The sequence below is a fragment of the Staurois parvus genome, unplaced genomic scaffold (assembly GCF_062004578.1).
Source record: "Staurois parvus isolate SC_StPar_1 unplaced genomic scaffold, SC_StPar_1.0 ptg001957l, whole genome shotgun sequence".
Lineage (NCBI taxonomy): Eukaryota > Metazoa > Chordata > Amphibia > Anura > Ranidae > Staurois > Staurois parvus.
Window position 1 is genome coordinate 150,237 of NW_028319753.1, and position 18,038 is coordinate 168,274.

General features: G+C 41.3%; 2 protein-coding genes across 2 annotated transcripts in view; both read right to left on the bottom strand.

The window, feature by feature from the left end:
* The window catches only part of LOC149433145 (uncharacterized), a 141,166-nt gene that overhangs the window by 99,329 nt on the left and 23,799 nt on the right, over positions 1 to 18,038 (bottom strand). The window lies entirely within an intron of this gene.
* On the bottom strand, positions 13,195 to 14,569 carry LOC149433148 (uncharacterized). Its single transcript, XM_089664593.1, has one exon. The coding sequence runs from the start codon at positions 14,450 to 14,452 to the stop codon at positions 13,790 to 13,792; it is 663 nt and encodes a 220-aa protein (XP_089520719.1). The 5' UTR covers positions 14,453 to 14,569; the 3' UTR covers positions 13,195 to 13,789.

Sequence of the window (18,038 nt, forward strand, 5' to 3'; positions counted from 1 at the left end):
CTCCCGTGGATTTAGCTGGCAGTGGAACGCCTTTAGACTGATATATAGGCAGGTGAGAGATTCAATAGGGGAGAATGTAGGAAGTTATAAGTTTAGAGGTTTAAAGTTTTAGGAAGTTTGAAAAGATGGAAGAGTAGTTATTTCAGCAGAGATCTTCTTCAGATGTCAGGTCTTTCCATGAGGTCTTATGAGGGTTCTTCTTTTTCATGAGGTTTTTTTCCATGTTACAGCACATGGGCTTTTTATATCCCCTAGTCCATTGTTCTAAGATACCTTCCCACCAGGCTTCCTGATTGGCTAGTTGAGAAATGTGTGTACATAAGCTATTTCTCACCTGCCCGCCAGGTGGCGGTCATGTATCACAGAACAATGTGAGTATTTGAGATGACTCATACCTTGGGTGGAATCTTCAGGTAATTTCAGGAATAAAATATACGGCTCTATCCAGATATAGCAGTGATCATACCTATGATATTCTAAATAGGGACCATGGAATATAGGTGTATATTTGGTTATTCCTCCTTGAAGTATCATCCTGTTTGTTTCCTGATAAGACATGTAACTAATGCTAGTTTATAATACATCTTACTTCCCATCATCTCAATACTCAAGTTAGTGATATATAGTTCCCATTGCTGAGTATTTAGTGGTGTTTAAAGTCTATGACATCTTATTTATAATCTGTTTTTGTAGTACATTTTTGTAATGATATACAGTGAACTTTTAAACTTAAATGTCCTGAATTTCACCCCTTGGTTTCAGCATCAACATTTCCTCTGTGTAGGGAAAAAATCTCTGTTTGCCTAGCCCTTGTATCGGACTCATGGTAAACAATTGTTAATGCTTTCACCCTTGGTGAACAATAGTAGATAGTAATAGTTTCAGAGGTTTGTTGGTTCATCACACTCTACAGGTTTTGGTTAAGCTTCCAAACAGTTGAGTTCCCGTCTCATTATTGTTGAAATGTTTACAAGTCAGAGTCCTATGTGTTTGACTTTCTGTAGATGCATTCTTCTCACTTCCATATACAAATAGTCCTTGTTGACAGTTTAAACAATCCCATTGTCTTGGAAAAGTCTTAATTCCCTGTTCTCTTCAGTTCTTTAACTAGAATTCTTGAAGGTTTAACCAAGACAAAATTAACTCTTAACATCCGGTTCTGCTGAGCTGTTTGCTATATAACATTATGTCTTGATAAAAGTCATATTTTTGACATGATTCCAAAAGCCCACAACAAAATCCCCCTTTGTTTTTTTGGGGTATAGGCACGCGTAGAGGGGTGTCTGTATCGAAAAAACATGAGTGAGGCTTTTGGCTAGAGTGATTGTTCGTCTTCTCCGGTGAAGGGACTGAAATAATAAAAAAAAATTTCCGATAATAAAATGGCAGCGGTCATGCTGGTTGTTCCTCAACTTGACTCGGCGTCTTTAGATGGACACTTCCGATGACGATCCTGGTCTTGTGATGAGGCCGGCCTGGCCTGGCACATCCACCTTGGGGTCCATGGGTCCTCCGCACGACAGGTCTCTTAGACGGTCTCCTAGGCGGGTCTTTTCCTCTGGACTAGCCCTTGGTGGCCTGGGACATCAGGTTATCGTCTCCGGATCGATCTCTGGCATCTGGACTTTCCCACAGGACATTATAGCTTCCTTCTAGGGTCCGGTCATTGACACCTCCGATCGCCGGTCTGGTCATAGTCTGGGCCTTCCTTTCTAAATTATTAAAATGAACAGTTTAAGTATGGGATATACATCAAATTATGTTACTGGATCCTGTAAGGCAAAAGATGAATTATATGTTTAAAGGAAGTTTAAGAATGATCTCAATATCTCCAGATAGGAATTGGTGGGTTTAGTCTTCCAACAACTGCAATTGAGACTTCGGATGGCAAGCACGTAATTGGTTGATGTGCACCCATCTATCACTGATTTCACCATACCGTGTCACCTGCAATTTATATGCGACCGGAGAGATTTTATCAATGATAGAGAACGGACCTTTCCAAGATGGAAGGAATTTCCGTTCCTTGATCTGGTCTCTTGCAAAGTTGTATAGATAGACCTTGTCACCAATCTCATATTCCTTCTTGGAGGTTTTGAGATCATAGTATGTCTTAGCACTAGTTGCAGCTCTTTCCAAATTTCGCTGGGCAAAGGCAAAAGCATATTGCAGATGTTTACGTAAATCCTCTATGTACTGGTGGGTGGTGGTAGCATTGATCAAATTTTGATCTGTAGTGCGATACAATAAGTGCTGGGGCAGTACCATCCGTCTACCTGTCATCAGTTCAAAAGATGACATTTTTGTAACTGTATTCGGAGTAGCCCTCAACGCCATCAGGACCAGCGGAAGTTTAACATCCCAGTCCTTGCCTGTTTCCTTAACAAATTTCTTAAGGACGTTAACGATGGTCTGATTGTATCGTTCTACACCACCACTAGAGGCTGGCCGATAGGCGATATGCAATTTCCTTTTAACCCCCAAAATTTTCCACAATTTGGCCATCACTTCGCTAGTGAAGTGTGATCCTCTATCAGACTCTATCCTCTGAGGTAAACCAAAACGAGAAAATACATGATTTATTAGCAATGCAGCACATGTCTCGGAGCTGTTATTTGGTGCTGGTATACATTCGACATACTTGGTGAATAAACATGTAACTGTTAACATATACCGATTTCCTCGTGAAGATTTTGTTACTGGCCCAATAAAATCCATCTGAAGGTCTGACCAAGGCATACATATCCCCCTCTTCTGGAGAGGTGCTCTGTGAGTTGGCTTGGTAGGTTGAAATTGGGGACATATTAGGCAACCTTGGCAGTATTCCTTCACATCACGTAACATATGAGGCCAGTAGGCATAATCCCGCAGGATCTCATACGTGATCTTCTCTCCACGATGACCGGAAGTGGGAGCATCATGGGCATGCTGTAGCATCAAACCTCTAAATTTAAGTGGGACGACCCATTGTTGTACGCCACCCTTTGAGGTTCGTATCAACAATCCCTGGTATAAAGAGAATTGGGATTTGGATTTCATTAAGATACGTAAATCCTCCTTCCCACTATATACTTCCTTATTTATGGGATTTTGGTTGGGATCTTCTATATGACTATAAAACAAGCCAATTATTGGGTCTTCTTTTTGGGCAGTAATTAAATCCTCACTAGGAGAATCGTGACTCCACTGTATTGCATTTGGATCACCAGCTGTTCTGGCCTGTTGCCTGGTGACAGCTTCAACCTGTACGGTACCTAAAAATTGATCAATGTCTAACAGTTCACCGGTGATTGCCCCTTCCTTGGCTAGAGAATCGGCCAGATCGTTCCCTTCTTTCTCGGCACCTAGAACCTTGGAGTGGCCTTTGGTCTTCTTGAAGTGCAGGGTGAGATCATTGAACCTTACCAGTTCATCGATGTGACAAAAGAGCTTACCATGTTTCACGGGTTTGTGATTACTCTTGTTCATGTTGTTTCGCTTCCACCTAGGAAAATACTCCACAAAACTATTCCTGACATAATTGGAATCGGTTATGATGGCACACTCTCTGATGTTGAACTCTATAGCCATCTCAACTGCTCTAAGAATTGCAGTAAGTTCAGCAACCTGACTGCTTTTTGGTCCAAGTTTGTATCCCACAGAAATTGGGGTGACACCTTGGGTCCAAACGATTCCAATACCTGCCACTAGTTGGAGCTGTTCCCCATCCTTGTGATGAAAAGCACAACCATCCACATATACACACGGCAGCTGTTTACAGTATTCTTCATCATAAACCTTGTAGGGAGAGAACAGTTGTTCTTCCAGAAAGTCAGTGTCCGGGGCCTCCATAGCAGGCGTAGTTGCGGAACAATCATGGAGCTCGGCTAGGCCCTGGGCTACTGGACTTTCCTTGTTCTGTTTGTACCGAATTTCAAGAGGCCACCCTTGCAAAGACAAAGTCCAAGCAGTGATGCGGCTATTAGACACATTTCCTCCCTTGATACGTTCACTCTTTAAATACTGTAAAGGCTGGTGTGCCGTTTCAACAATGATTCTCTCTCCCTGAATGTAACTGCGGAAATTCTGTAATGCCCACACGGTGGACAATAGAGCTTTTTCACAGTCACTGAACTTTACTTCAACCGGGGACAAAGTTTTACTGGCATAGGCAATCACCTTACTGACATCATCACGTTTCTGGTAAAGAACAGAACTCATACTTACCTGCGTAAACCCTGTCTCTAGATAGAAATTTTTACCCCCTTCGGGATATCCGAGACACGGCGCTTGTGTGAGACGTTCCTTTAATTCCTTCATGGCGTCCTCCTGTTTCTTACCCCACGACCATTCGACATCCTTCTTCAGTAGGTGAAGCAGTGGCTTGCTTATCTCGGCGTAATTGTCAATAAACTTACGCGAGTAGTTTACCATACCTAGGAATGATCTCAATTCTTTAAGGTTAGTAGGGACTTTACAGTTCAGAACCGCCTCAACTTTCTTCTTTTGTGGGTTCAAACCTTCAGCAGTAACTTCATGGCCTAGGAAGTTTACCTTCGTGCGACACCACTGGGCTTTTTGTAAGGACAGTTTAACTCCTGCTGCTTTTAATTGGCCCAGGACATGCCGAAGTTCTGTAATATGTTTGGTCATATCTGTACTTTTGATCAGGATATCGTCCACATATGCCAACGTCCCCCTTTCGAAGGCGTCTGGCATGGCCTTGTGCATGAACACAGCAAATTCATGTCCGGAATTTATGAATCCGAAAGGCATTCTCACCCAACAATATTGTCGATTCCCAAAACTGAAGGCCAGTTTGTATTGGTCTTCCTCACTCACCTTTATGGTCCAATACCCCTGTGCACAATCCAAAGCTGTGAAAACTTGGGATCCTTGGAGCTGGGCGAGACACTGGTCTATGTATGGGACAGGCCATCCTGACATGTACACACGTTTGTTTAGCTGACGGAGATCAGCGCATAAACGCCATTGTCCATTGGGTTTTAAAATACCCAGGATCGGGTGGTTGTAGGAGCTGTGGATGGGCCTAATTATACCCCTTTCATGTAACTTCCTGATAATCTCAGCTAGAGATTCATAGGAAGCTAATGGTAACCTATACTGTCTTACGAATACTGGTGGGGCATCTGGATCTGTTTGGATCCTAGCGATGTGTAGGTCAGTAGTCCCACAATCGTAAGAATCCTTGGCAAAGATCTCTTGGAATTCAAGGAGAAGCTCTCGGAGCAATTGTCGGTCGAGATCACTGGCACACGCGTCGGCGAGGGCCACCATCTCTTCCACTAACTCCTTGAATCCAGGAAAGCTTTCCGGCTGACCTATCTCATATGCCTCTTCAAGTTTCGTGGTGAGGTCATTGGGTATGTGATGTGTGTGTGTGTTCTCCTGCCATCCAGGTTCTTTGGGGTACTCTTGTTCTTTGATTGGGTGATCAAAGACAATTGATGTCTCTTCGATTCGACAGGTGCCATCTTTAGAATCGAATGGATAAATGGACTCTATGGTGAAAATACCCTCTGGTAATGAATGGAATGTTTGTTCAATTAATTGTTCCTCCGACAAATATTCATCGGGGATGAGTCCAATCACCTGGTTAGTAACCCCAAAGGTATAATATTCAGTCTCTACCGCTAGACCAATAAGGGTCTCTTTGGGTAAGACGATGTCCTGATTGGACAGATTATGTACGTAAATGTACATCGGGGATTGATGTGTGTTGACTAGGGGCGTGTGTGTAATGTTCAGTCCCTCCCCCTGCATTTTATGGGAGAGGCATACTAATGCATCTGACCCCTTCAGTCTATGTCCCTTTTTAACTTGGATGGGGAGTATGAAATTATTTATGCCCTTAGGAATTGTAATCTTTTGGGCTACCTGGACTTCAACAGCATAAGACATCTGTTGCTGGGATTTTAAAGCTAAGTCCAGATTTTGGTATTTTTCGGGGTCCCCCTTTAGTCGACTCCATAAACAGTCATTAATTAGGTCGACTTGCATTGCAAAGCGATGTAATATATCGTTGCCAAAATAAATTTTAGTTTGGGGATTATCCAAGACTAGGAACACATGGGTGGCTGTTTTGTTTCCTACAGTGATGTTTAATAGACACCTAGCCATTGAATTGTGATCATCAGAGTCATCAAGGGAGTCTGAAATCCAATGACGCTGAGGTGTGGAGAAACGGATCATTTCCATTTCGGTCAGGTGTTTTATCAACCCATGGCTTACAAAGCTGTGTTCCTGTCTCAAATCTAGTTTGGCATATTTTGACCTATTAAGACCATTTATCCGGATGGGGATAAACAAGTCGCTGTTAACCCTTTCAATACCTGTCAAGAATTGGGTATGATCTCCCCCTTTTCTTGGTTTATCCTCCTGATGAAAAGATATCGTAAGGATGTCATCTTGGAGGGAAATATCTTTTATTTTATCTTGGGGAATTCTAAAAATGTGTTCCTCATCTCTTCTGATAGGGTTATGGTCATCAGGTTTGATAACCGTTACATCAGGAAGTTGGCTGTTCCTGAAATGGATTTCTAATGATCCAGGCCTTTCTTCCACCAGGTGGCAGTGTTGTCGGGAATGGGGAGTTTTAAGTTTCCCATATTTAATTGGGGTATTTACCTGTGACCACAGGACTTGGTTCACACAGTCAACTATGGTGTTCAGCCTTTTTAGGAAGTCCATCCCAATTATCATGTGGTGCTGTGATATGCTAGCAATGATGACGGGGTGTCTCAGTTCCTTATTACCCAGTTTCAGTTTAAGCCAGGCGGTACCCATGACTTGTAACGGGTCTCCACCTACACCAATCAATGAGCTGTCAAAACTTTTAAGTCTCGGCTTGGTGGGCATGACATTCGTCACTTTGTCAAAATGTTCCTGTGACATGATGGTTGCTTGGGATCCAGTGTCTACTAAGCCGACAATCGAAAGATCACTGGCATCCTGCACCTGCACCGTGGCATAATATCTCCCATCAGATTCAGTCAGCTCACACATGAAATTAGTGTGGTTGAAGATCTGTGGGCCCTTCAATAACCTATGACTAGCTCTTATCTCACCGCATGTGGTGGACACATCACCCTTATCCTCCCTGGTGGGATTCTTGGACTGTCTCAAGACAGAAGCACAACTAGAAGTTGGTGCTCCGTCTGGCTTGTCAATCCTGATGACTTCCGATGCCGCGACTATATTAGGGGCAATAGATGGACACTGAAAAGCAGGAGAATCATTAATAACCAACAAATGGTCCCCCTTTGCCTGAGAACTAACTTCTCCATTAGTAGGCGTGTCAGGGACGGGGCACACATCTCCTGTCATTTGACTCAGTGTCCTCCCCTGTTGGTTTAAGGCTTGGTTGCCTGTTAATTCTGTGACCCTTGGTTGGTCACAGGAGCTGCTCCTAAAAAAGGATTGGATGGAAATTGAGTGACAAGCCTGTCCATTTGTTCAGCCATTTTGCTGACCTGTGCCTCTATTTGTCCAATACGCTCAGAGGAGTCATTCTGTTGATTCTCCCTCTTCCTATACTTGCGCTTGTATTTTGGACGAGACTGGTAATGAGACTCAGAGTCAGAACTACTGCTCTGATCCCGACGCCATTGTTCTCTCTGAGGTTTTGGGGTCTCCCTGTTATTAAAGGGAGCCTGGGGTACTGTATCCCCCCTTTGAGCCTGAGGGTGTTCTTGGCGTGGAGGAAATCTTTGGAAGTCGGAGTTTTTATTAAAATTGGGATTCTTATTGTAATTATGGGGCCTGTTGAAATTGGGGTTCCCATAAAAATTCCCATGTTGGTTTTGGCGAGGATAATAGAACCTCTGAGGATACCATTGACTCCTTTGATTCTCATCACTGTACTGGCCCTTACCATACTTTTTATTCTTCTCACTTCCACTACCGTAGTTCCCTGGCTTTTGTCTATCCTTTCTCACCCACTGGTTTTGGGGTGCAAAGTTATGGACCTCCTTCACTTGCTGGGTTTGAGGTACAAATCTAGGGGAACCATTGGTTTTACCCCCACGGACTACTTCCGCATATGATTTCTTCTCTGCCTGCAAATTTGGATTTGGAGGGGAAACGGTAGTGGCTGCTACTATCTTGGGGCTATTTTTGGGTTCTCTTTTTATCCCGCCCTCACTGGACTGTTGGATCGAGAATAAATAGTCACTCTCTCTCACCAACCAATCAAGAGAGCATCCCTTTCTGTAATCCTTTGCAAGTCCCAATTTTATGTAAGCAGGTAATGCTTCATAGAATAGTGTCTTGAATTCTGGCTGGTTAGGATTGGGATCCTTTTCAGCCAGGAAATAGGCATTTCTGAGGACAGCCAGAAATTCTGCAGGGCTTTGGTGAGGACCACACTTTAAATTGTAGGCCGCAGCCTTGGCAGAGGTTACAGTTTTATAAGGCCCAAATTCCATGTGGCACTTATGTTTAACCTCTCTCCAGGACTGATTGGAATAGGCCCTCAAGGTCTCAAAGAATTGCCGGTATTTCTCTTCAAACACCCATGGCAGCAATTCTATTTTGGTGTGGTCATCTCTAATGCCCAGAATCTCTAACGTCTGTTCATATGTTCTCATGTGTTCGGTGATCTCAAGGGACCCTTTCTTAGAAAACATAGGAACAGTGTCCTTCAGGAACTTAATGACCTTTGGGGTGTCATATCTCCTGAATGACCCCTGGGATTTCCCTTCCTGCCTATATGAAACCTCATATTTTTCTTCTGAGCGCTCTGGAGTATATCTTGAAAGCTTAGGAGGTGACCTATATTCTGACCCTGACTCACTATCAGATACTTCGCTGTGATGCGGGTATCTCCGCTCATCAGCCTCTGGCTTGACTGGGTTGGTCCGTCTTTGGACCCCAGAATTTATTTGGGCCGTCAACATCATAATCTGCTCCTCCAGAGTTTTCTGCTCAGATTTTATCAAGGTAAGTTCTGACTGGTCATGCTTATCCCCTGGGTGAACTTTAATTTTGACAGGAGATAACCTCTCTGATCTGAAGTACTTCACCTCATCTTTTAAGTCCTGATACTTCTCTTGAAGTTGTTTTAATTCCTGAAAGTTTCTTTCATATAGGTCCTGAGCACTTCGAAAGTCTCCGACCAATCTATCATAATGTTTCTCGGATTCGTCTAAACGAATACCGGCATGACCAAGCTTCCCTTTCAAAGACTCAATGTCCTGATTTTTGCTTTCTAACAAGAGGCGGGCCTCTGACAACTCTTCCCTTAGAGTCATGGTCTGCTGGGCAGCTCCAGCGGTCATGAACCATAACATGGGCCAAGCTTCTAGGAGAAGTCTGTCACGGCTTCTATCACTTTCTGCTCCAGCAGATGCTATTAAAAACCCAACAACCTGGCCCTTTTGGTTGAACAGGTCCTCAAAAGTGCTAATAGCCTGCTTTTTCTCTTCATCCACAAATTCCTTATTGCTATCCCCCAAACTTAATCTCTTGCGGAGATAATCTATTACTTCACATTCAACATACTTCTGCCAAGCACCGGCAGCTTTCCGAGCTGGCTTCATAGCTTCTTGCTCAATGCCTTGAGCCGCCATATTTTCCTCGTTATGCTTGGAAGAGGTGGATCCGTGATTACTGGATGCCATTTTGATACAAAATATATGTTTGATAAAGTGTACAAATATACAATCACCAGTGCGTTTTGTGTTATGGTACGATTTCTATGGATCTCAGCAGTGCCTCCAAATTTATGTTGTGGTGGTTTATGTAAGGATATATATTATTTATAAAGGGCGTGTCCCTTTCCCTTAGATGAAATATTACAGTGCCTCCAGCCGTTAAAATACGGCAAATATTTAGTAAACCAATAATTTGGACACTTTGATAATTTGATCACCACTTATTATTATACCTTGAATTCTTTTAGCCAATATGATTTCGTACCATACACACAAAATTTGCCTTATAATAGATAAATATAAAAATTTATTTATGTACAAAAATTATATATATATTAACACAAAACGCAAAAGACTGGTGATAAATGAACATTGGTACACACAATCAAAAATATATCCTACCAATGTGAGACACAATAATAAGGTCTCTAACTAATTACATCAATCACAAATTTTTAATGATATGATTTTTATTAAATTTATTAATAATTAATAATTTCGAATATCTCAAAGGTTATATTCTTACAAGCCGTGGCCATAGGATTGCAAGAAGGAAGCCCTTGATATATGATACTCTGGTTATTAATATTCAATAAATTATGAAATATGAAAAATTTATAATATGGCAATAAACAATTTCTAACAGTAACACAGTATCTTTCTACATATATCTAACTACTCAATATTGTTATGATACACTGAGGTAGTTTTATGATTCCACACAACAGAGAAAATAATTAATACAAAAATCAAATAAATATCTCACCACACCCGGAATTCAGACTAGGCAACTCTCCCGTGGATTTAGCTGGCAGTGGAACGCCTTTAGACTGATATATAGGGCAAGTGATAGATTCAGTAGGGGAGAATGTAGGAAGTTATCAGATTAGAGGTTTAAAGTTTTAGGAAGTTTGAAAAGATGGAAGAGTAGTTATTCAGCAGATCTTCTTCAGATGTCAGGTCTTTCCATGAGGTTTTTATGAGGGATTTTCTTAAAGCACATGGGCTTTTATATCCACTAGCCCATTGTTCTAAGATACCTTCCCACCAGGCTTCCTGATTGGCTAGTTGAGAAATGTGTGTACATAAGCTATTTCTCACCTGCCCGCCAGGTGGCGGTCATGTATCACAGAACAATGTGAGTATTTGAGATGACTCATACCTTGGGTGGAATCTTCAGGTAATTTCAGGAATAAAATATACGGCTCTATCCAGATATAGCAGTGATACCTATATTATTCTAAATAGGGACCATGGAATATAGGTGTATATTCAATTATTCCTCCTTGAAGTACCATCCTGTTTGTTTCCTGATAAGACATGTAACTAATGCTAGTCTATAATACATCTTACTTCCCATCATCTCAATACTCAAATTAGTGATATATAGTTCCCATTGCTGAGTATTTAGTGGTGTTTAAAATCTATAACATCTTATTTATGATATGTTTTTGTAGTATATTTTTGTCATGATATACAGTGAACTTTTAAACTTAAATGTCCTGAATTTCACCCCTTTGTTTCAGAATCAACATTTTCTCTGTGTAGAAAAAAAAAACTCTCTGTTTGCATGGCCCTTGTATTGGACTCATGGTAAACAATTGTTAATGCTTTCACCCTTGGTGAACAATAGTATATGGTAATAGTTTCAGAGGTCTGTTAGTTCATCACACTCTACAGGTTTTGGTTAAGCTTCCAACCAGTTGAGTTCCCGTCTCATTCTTGTTGAAATGTTTAAAAGTCAAAGTCCTATCTGGCTATGTGTTTGACTTTTCTGTATGTGCATTCTTCTCAACCTCCATATACAAATAGTCCTTGTTGACAGTTCAAACAGGCTTATTGTCTTGGAAAAGACTCACTTCCCCCATTCTCCATTTCTTAACTAGAATCCTTGATGGTTCAACCAAGACAAAATTAACTCTTAGCATCCGGCTATACTGAGCTGTTTGCCACATAATATTATGTCTTGATAAAAGTCATATTTTTGAGACGTGATTCAAAAGTCCACAACAGTGGTGACACCATATTTCTGCTGGTGTCAGATTTATTCTGCTCAGAAGATCAGGTGGGATGTCTGCAGAAAGGGATTGCTTCAAGATACCAGACTAAGCTGAATGGCTCAGTAAAGGTAAAATCTACCCAACTGCAGGATTAGACGGATTTGTGTTTTTAGGTTTACAACCACTTTCAGTAATACATTATTAGCAGTGACATGGGTACCAGTCTGTGTGACACCAAACCTGGCAGAAAAGCAGTTCTCTCTAAATGTAGTCATGTCCTTACCAGCCGAGGTTAAAGGTCAACCCTTGTCATGTTCCAGAAGACATGTCAGAGAATTCCTCATCCTATACTGCCCCCTTCAGGTCACTGAAATCAATTAGTAGAGAAAATAGCACCTAGTCTGACGTCATTGTGAGGAGAGATGAGCTTTGCCCGCCTAGGATTTATTTGGAGGGATAAAAGTAAGAGACGGACAGAGAAGAGGACACACATCACAAAACAAGACCTCACAAGACAGGAGACAAGGGGCAACAGACGGACACAGACACCCCCTGAAGTGAGCGCACTGAAAGCTGACATCACTGACACCATACAGTCCATATTGGGAACTAGAACTTTCATTTTCCTCAGATAACTTGTACTCCCCTTATATCTCCAGATACATTGTTTAGTCCGATAACGGTTCTGGTGAGCACAGGAGGGGATGTGACGTCATTTTACCTGCAGTATAAATTATTATCATTTCCCTCCTCTGGGGAAGATTGATTTTACATATCCCTGAAGCTGATTCTGGCTTCTAGTCAATGGTTTATCCGGATGTATACAGTATATATATGACAAGGCAGACTACTTCATGTAACATTACATCTTCATCTCAGATTGTAAGCGGATTGGATTGGCCTGTGTATGGGATTCCAGATCAAGTCATGGCAAGGTACACGTTGAGCGTTGAATATCTGGCTGTAGAGAGATCACGGGGGGGATTTGTATATCTGTTGTCACATGTTGCTGAGTTACTGATTTCTTACACGACATTTCCAGACAGTTGGATGTAATTCATTAATATTTGGCAGTAATTGCTGGCTTGTATTTCTCCCCATTATTGTGGATTAGATCATTGTACTGTTATCTTGTATTGTTTATTATTTATCATCACCTATTAGATTTCATCCCCATTTTGTACTGATTTATATTATTAATAAATATATATTTTTGCACATTATTGCGTTTTATTTTGTCTTCCAATTATCACAAATACAGAACTGGGATGTCGGTTACTTTGTGAGAATTAGTAGGGAATCTCCTTCATTCCAGATCCCGCCTGTTTCCATGAATTGTATACGGATTATTTCCTCACAGATAAAGTTCTGACAATTTGTACCGTTCTGGTGTTTTTAGTCCTCAGAAATTAGATCTGCCGTCATCAGACATGATGGATTTTCAGACATCTATCCCATAGTTTGTAGACTCTATAACTCTCCTACACACTGAATCATAGACACTGATTGGGGTTATTGTACCCAAGAAATGGCGCAGAATACACCTTTGTCTACATTTATAAGGAAAGACGATTTGTAAAAACAAGAAACAAGAAAAATGGTAAAAAGTGTTTAAATACCACCAAAATAAATATCTATTTGTGTGAAAAACAATGACAAAAATATAATTTGGGTACAATGTTGCATGACTGTGTAATTGTCATTCAAAGTGTGAGAGTGCTGATAGTTACCAGTCAGCCTGGGCAGGAAGGGGGGGGGGGAAGTGTCCGGTATACAGGAGGTAGAAATATTTATTTTTAAACTGACCTCCAAGTGTTTGTGAAATCTCCCACCACAAAATGTACTCAGCCAATCACAGGGCAGGACTCCATTTTTATTCATCTCCTGCTATCAATGGTCAAACCGGTCCCACACTTCATCCATGTCTTTGGGGACCTCTGATCTCCTTATCAACTGTTTCTTCCATGATGAAGATCAGCCATGGAGTATATCTGAGGAGTATATCAGGGTGTGCTTCTTCCCCACATGAGAGCTGGGATGACCAGCAACATTCATCTAGAAGACATTTCCCGCACTCAAGGCACTAATACACCTCCAGGGTTGTGTGGGACCCCTGATGTACAGGAAGACAGGACTTCAGTGAGGAATATTTCCCTCACTCAGGACGAGAATACGGCTTTTCTCTGTTTGAGATCTCTGATGTCTGTAAAGATCCGACTTCCGTAAAAAACATTTCCCACACTTAGGACAGAAATGTGGCTTCTCCCCCGTGTGAGATCTCTGATGTGCGTAAAGATTGGACTTCCGTGAAAAACATTTCCCACACTCAGGACAGGAATACGGCTTCTCCCCTGTGTGAGATCTCTGATGTGTGCAAAGACTGGACTTATCTGAAAAACATTTCCAGCACTCAGAACAGGAATATGGCTTCTCCCCTGTGTGAGATCTCTGATGTTTGTAAAGATTGGACTTCTGTGAAAAACATTTCCCGCACTCAGGACAGGAATACGGCTTCTCCCCCGTGTGAGATCTATTATGCACATTAAGATGGTATTTATAATAGAACCACTTCCCACACTCAGTACAGGAGAAGCTCTTCTCTGTTGGAAGGCCGGCCCGGTCCCGTACTGTCTGAGGTTCCTCAGGATACGAGGAATCCGATGGTCCATCTACACTGGGTGGTGCCGGATGGACATTGGAGGGAGCCGGGTTTTCTCCTGGACTATACTGTGTGATGTCCTCATCTTCTACTTTCCAGTCTGGAGACAAAGTGAGACAATCCTCGGAGGTTTTCCTCATCTCCCGGCCATGGACTAAAATACAAAGACAGAGGATTACTAGACAGGAGCTGATTGGTTCCCCCAAACCAGGACTCCGCCCACATCAGGCAGCTTGCTTTCTGAGGAGCTTAAAATTCCACCCTCAAGGGAACTAGGAAATGGCTCCTCTGATCTCCTACCAGGTCATTTCTTTATTCATGGACCTTAGTCAGAGAGTGAGGAAACAACCAGAACTGTCTTTTATAGGAGGGACAATGATGAGGGGATTATAGGACGAGGGTCCCCACCCCCTCTATCACTCATCGCCATCTTCCCAACACAAGAACTACTACACTTCCTTATTTAGTCCATGATTTAGTCATGAAGAACAGCGGGGCTGAGCCCCCCCAGAGGTCAGAGAGTGAGGATGGGGGGAGAACAACCAAGATGAAGACTGGACTGATCCTGAAGACCACCATCATTGGGGTATTGACTCCTCCCTCATTATCACTTTCTGTTTAAGGGTCCAAAGTTGGAGGATGTTATCACATTATTATCACCATGTAAAAGTCTGTGCTCCAATCACATCATCCGATATAAAATGTCCAGCTGGAAGGAAATGGGGGGAACAAGAGAGAATCCATATTATGTGTATATATAGCAGTGGGGGAGGGGGAGAGCAGAAGTCAGGCGTATGTAATGTACAACATAGAGTATATAGTGCAGGGGTCAGGAGTATGTAATGTACAACATAGAGTATATAGTGCAGGGGTCAGGAGTATGTAATGTACAACATAGAGTATATAGTGCAGGGGTCAGGAGTATGTAATGTACAACAGAGTATATAGTGCAGGGGTCAGGAGTATGTAATGTACAACATAGAGTATATAGTGCAGGGGTCAGGAGTATGTAATGTACAACATAGAGTATATAGTGCAGGGGTCAGGAGTATGTAATGTACAACAGATTATATAGTGCAGGGGTCAGGAGTATGGAATGTACAACATAGAGTATATAGTGCAGGGGTCAGGACTCATAATATTGGTATTCAGTAATGAGTGGAAGCTTAAATGGTTACTGTAGACAAGTTGCAGAGATCCCACACCGCTGCCTCCCATCTCCTGAGACTGCACTCAGTGACTTGGGGCTGAGACACTACAGACATATCCCTCCACCCGGCACAGCCAGCAGATAACAGAGAAGGTACCCTGGGAGAATTGTTCTGTCAGAGATCTTACTGGACTCATAGACATCTATGGTGAAAATGAACATTTTGCTGCCAGCTGAACCCCAGAACCTCCATAAATCCAGTCTAGATACATAAATTGTGTCTGCAGCACAGAGAAGGAAGATTATCCGAGAGAAATCCAGGAATACAGGACGGGGAACACAGCTCAGGAAAGTGACCAGGGGATTACAGGCTGATATCACCCAGTCCCCGCCCTACTCTGGACCAATCAGTGAGCAGTATGGGTGGAGGAATGGATTTAGTGTTCATGACCCACCTGTGCTGATCTCTGTAGGAGTGTCCTCCTCTATAAATGTCCCCGTTATTCCATCCTCCTCCATAGACTGCTGATCATCCCTCACATACGCCTCTTCTTCTTCTGCTTTCACCTCAAATTCTATATCGATTGGATCTCCACTCTAAATCAAGGAAATGAGAGAGAATATCATCTGTAAAATGTAAGATTTATGATTGTGACATCACACAAAATCCACACATTGTCTCCATGAGTTCATGCTCTAGATTCTCCATCCCACCAACCTTGTAACAGTGAGGGATGGTGTGACCTTCCTGTGTGGAATCCCGGGAATACAGAGGACGGGGACATCTCTCTGGGGGGTTCCTGGTATTAGGTGGCTCCATCATATCCTTGTGTCCTTCTGAAAACTCCTCCATCACTCCATACTCCTCATCCTCCTCTTTATACTCTTCTTTAACATCAATATTATCATCCCCGAGGATTCCACTCTGAAAGATATAATAAAACATTCATTGTAATGTTGTGGTGGTTTATGTAAGGATATTTTTATCTATAAAGGGCGTGTCCCTTTCCCTTAGATGAAATATTACAGTGCCTCCAGCCGTTAAAATACGGCAAATATTTAATAAACCAATAATTTGGACACTTTGATAATTTGATCACCACTTATTATTATACCTTGAATTCTTTTAGCCAATATGATTTCATACCATACACACAAAATTTGCCTTATAATAGATAAATATAAAAATTTATTTATGTACAAAAATTATATATATATTAACACAAAACGCAAAAGACTGGTGATAAATGAATATTGGTACACACAATCAAAAATATATCCTACCAATGTAAGACACACTAATAAGGTCTCTAACTAATTACATCAATCACAAATTTTAAATGATATGATATTTATTAATAATTAATAATTTCGAATATCTCAAAGGTTATATTCTTACAAGCCGTGGCCATAGGATTGCAAGAAGGAATCTCTTGATATATGATACTCTGGTTATTAATATTCAATAAATTATGAAATATGAAAAATTTATAATATGGCAATAAACAATTTTTAACAGTAACACAGTATCTTTCTACATATATCTAACTACCCAATATTGTTATGATACACTGAGGTAATTTTATGATTCCACACAACAGAGAAAATAATTAATACAAAAATCAAATAAATATCTCACCACACCCGGAATTCAGACTAGGCAACTCTCCCGTGGATTTAGCTGGCAGTGGAACGCCTTTAGACTGATATATAGGGCAAGTAAAAGATTCTCAGTAGGGGAGAATGTAGGGAGTTATAAGATTAGAGGTTTAAAGTTTTAGGAAGTTTGAAAAGATGGAAGAGTAGTTATTCAGCAGATCTTCTTCAGATGTCAGGTCTTTCCATGAGGTTTTTATGAGGGATCCCTTTTTCTTAAAGCACATGGGCTTTTATATCCACTAGTCCATTGTTCTAAGATACCTTCCCACCAGGCTTCCTGATTGGCTAGTTGAGAAATATGTGTACATAAGCTATTTCTCACCTGCCCGCCAGGTGGCGGTCATGTATCACAGAACAATGTGAGCATTTGAGATGACTCATACCTTGGGTGGAATCTTAAGGTAATTTCAGGAATAAAATATAGGTGTATATTCAGTTATTCCTTCTTGAAATACCATCCTGTTTGTTTCCTGATAAGACATGTAACTAATGCTAGTTTATAATACATCTTACTTCCCATCATCTCAATACTCAAGTTAGTGATATATAGTTCCCATTGCTGAGTATTTAGTGGTGTTTAAAATCTATAACATCTTATTTATAACATGTTTTTGTAGTATATTTTTGTAATGATATACAGTGAACTTTTAGACTTAAATGTCCTGAATTTCACCTCTTTGTTTCAGAATCAACATTTTCTCTGTGTAGAAAAAAAACTCTCTATTTGCCTGGTCCTTGTATTGGACTCATGGTAAACAACTGTTAATGCTTTCACCCTTGGTGAACAATAGTATATGGTAATAGTTTCAGAGGTCTGTTGGTTCATCACACTCTACAGGTTTTGGTTAAGCTTTCAACCAGTTGAGTTCCCGTCTCATTATTGTTGAAATGTTTACAAGTCAAAGTCTTATGTGTTT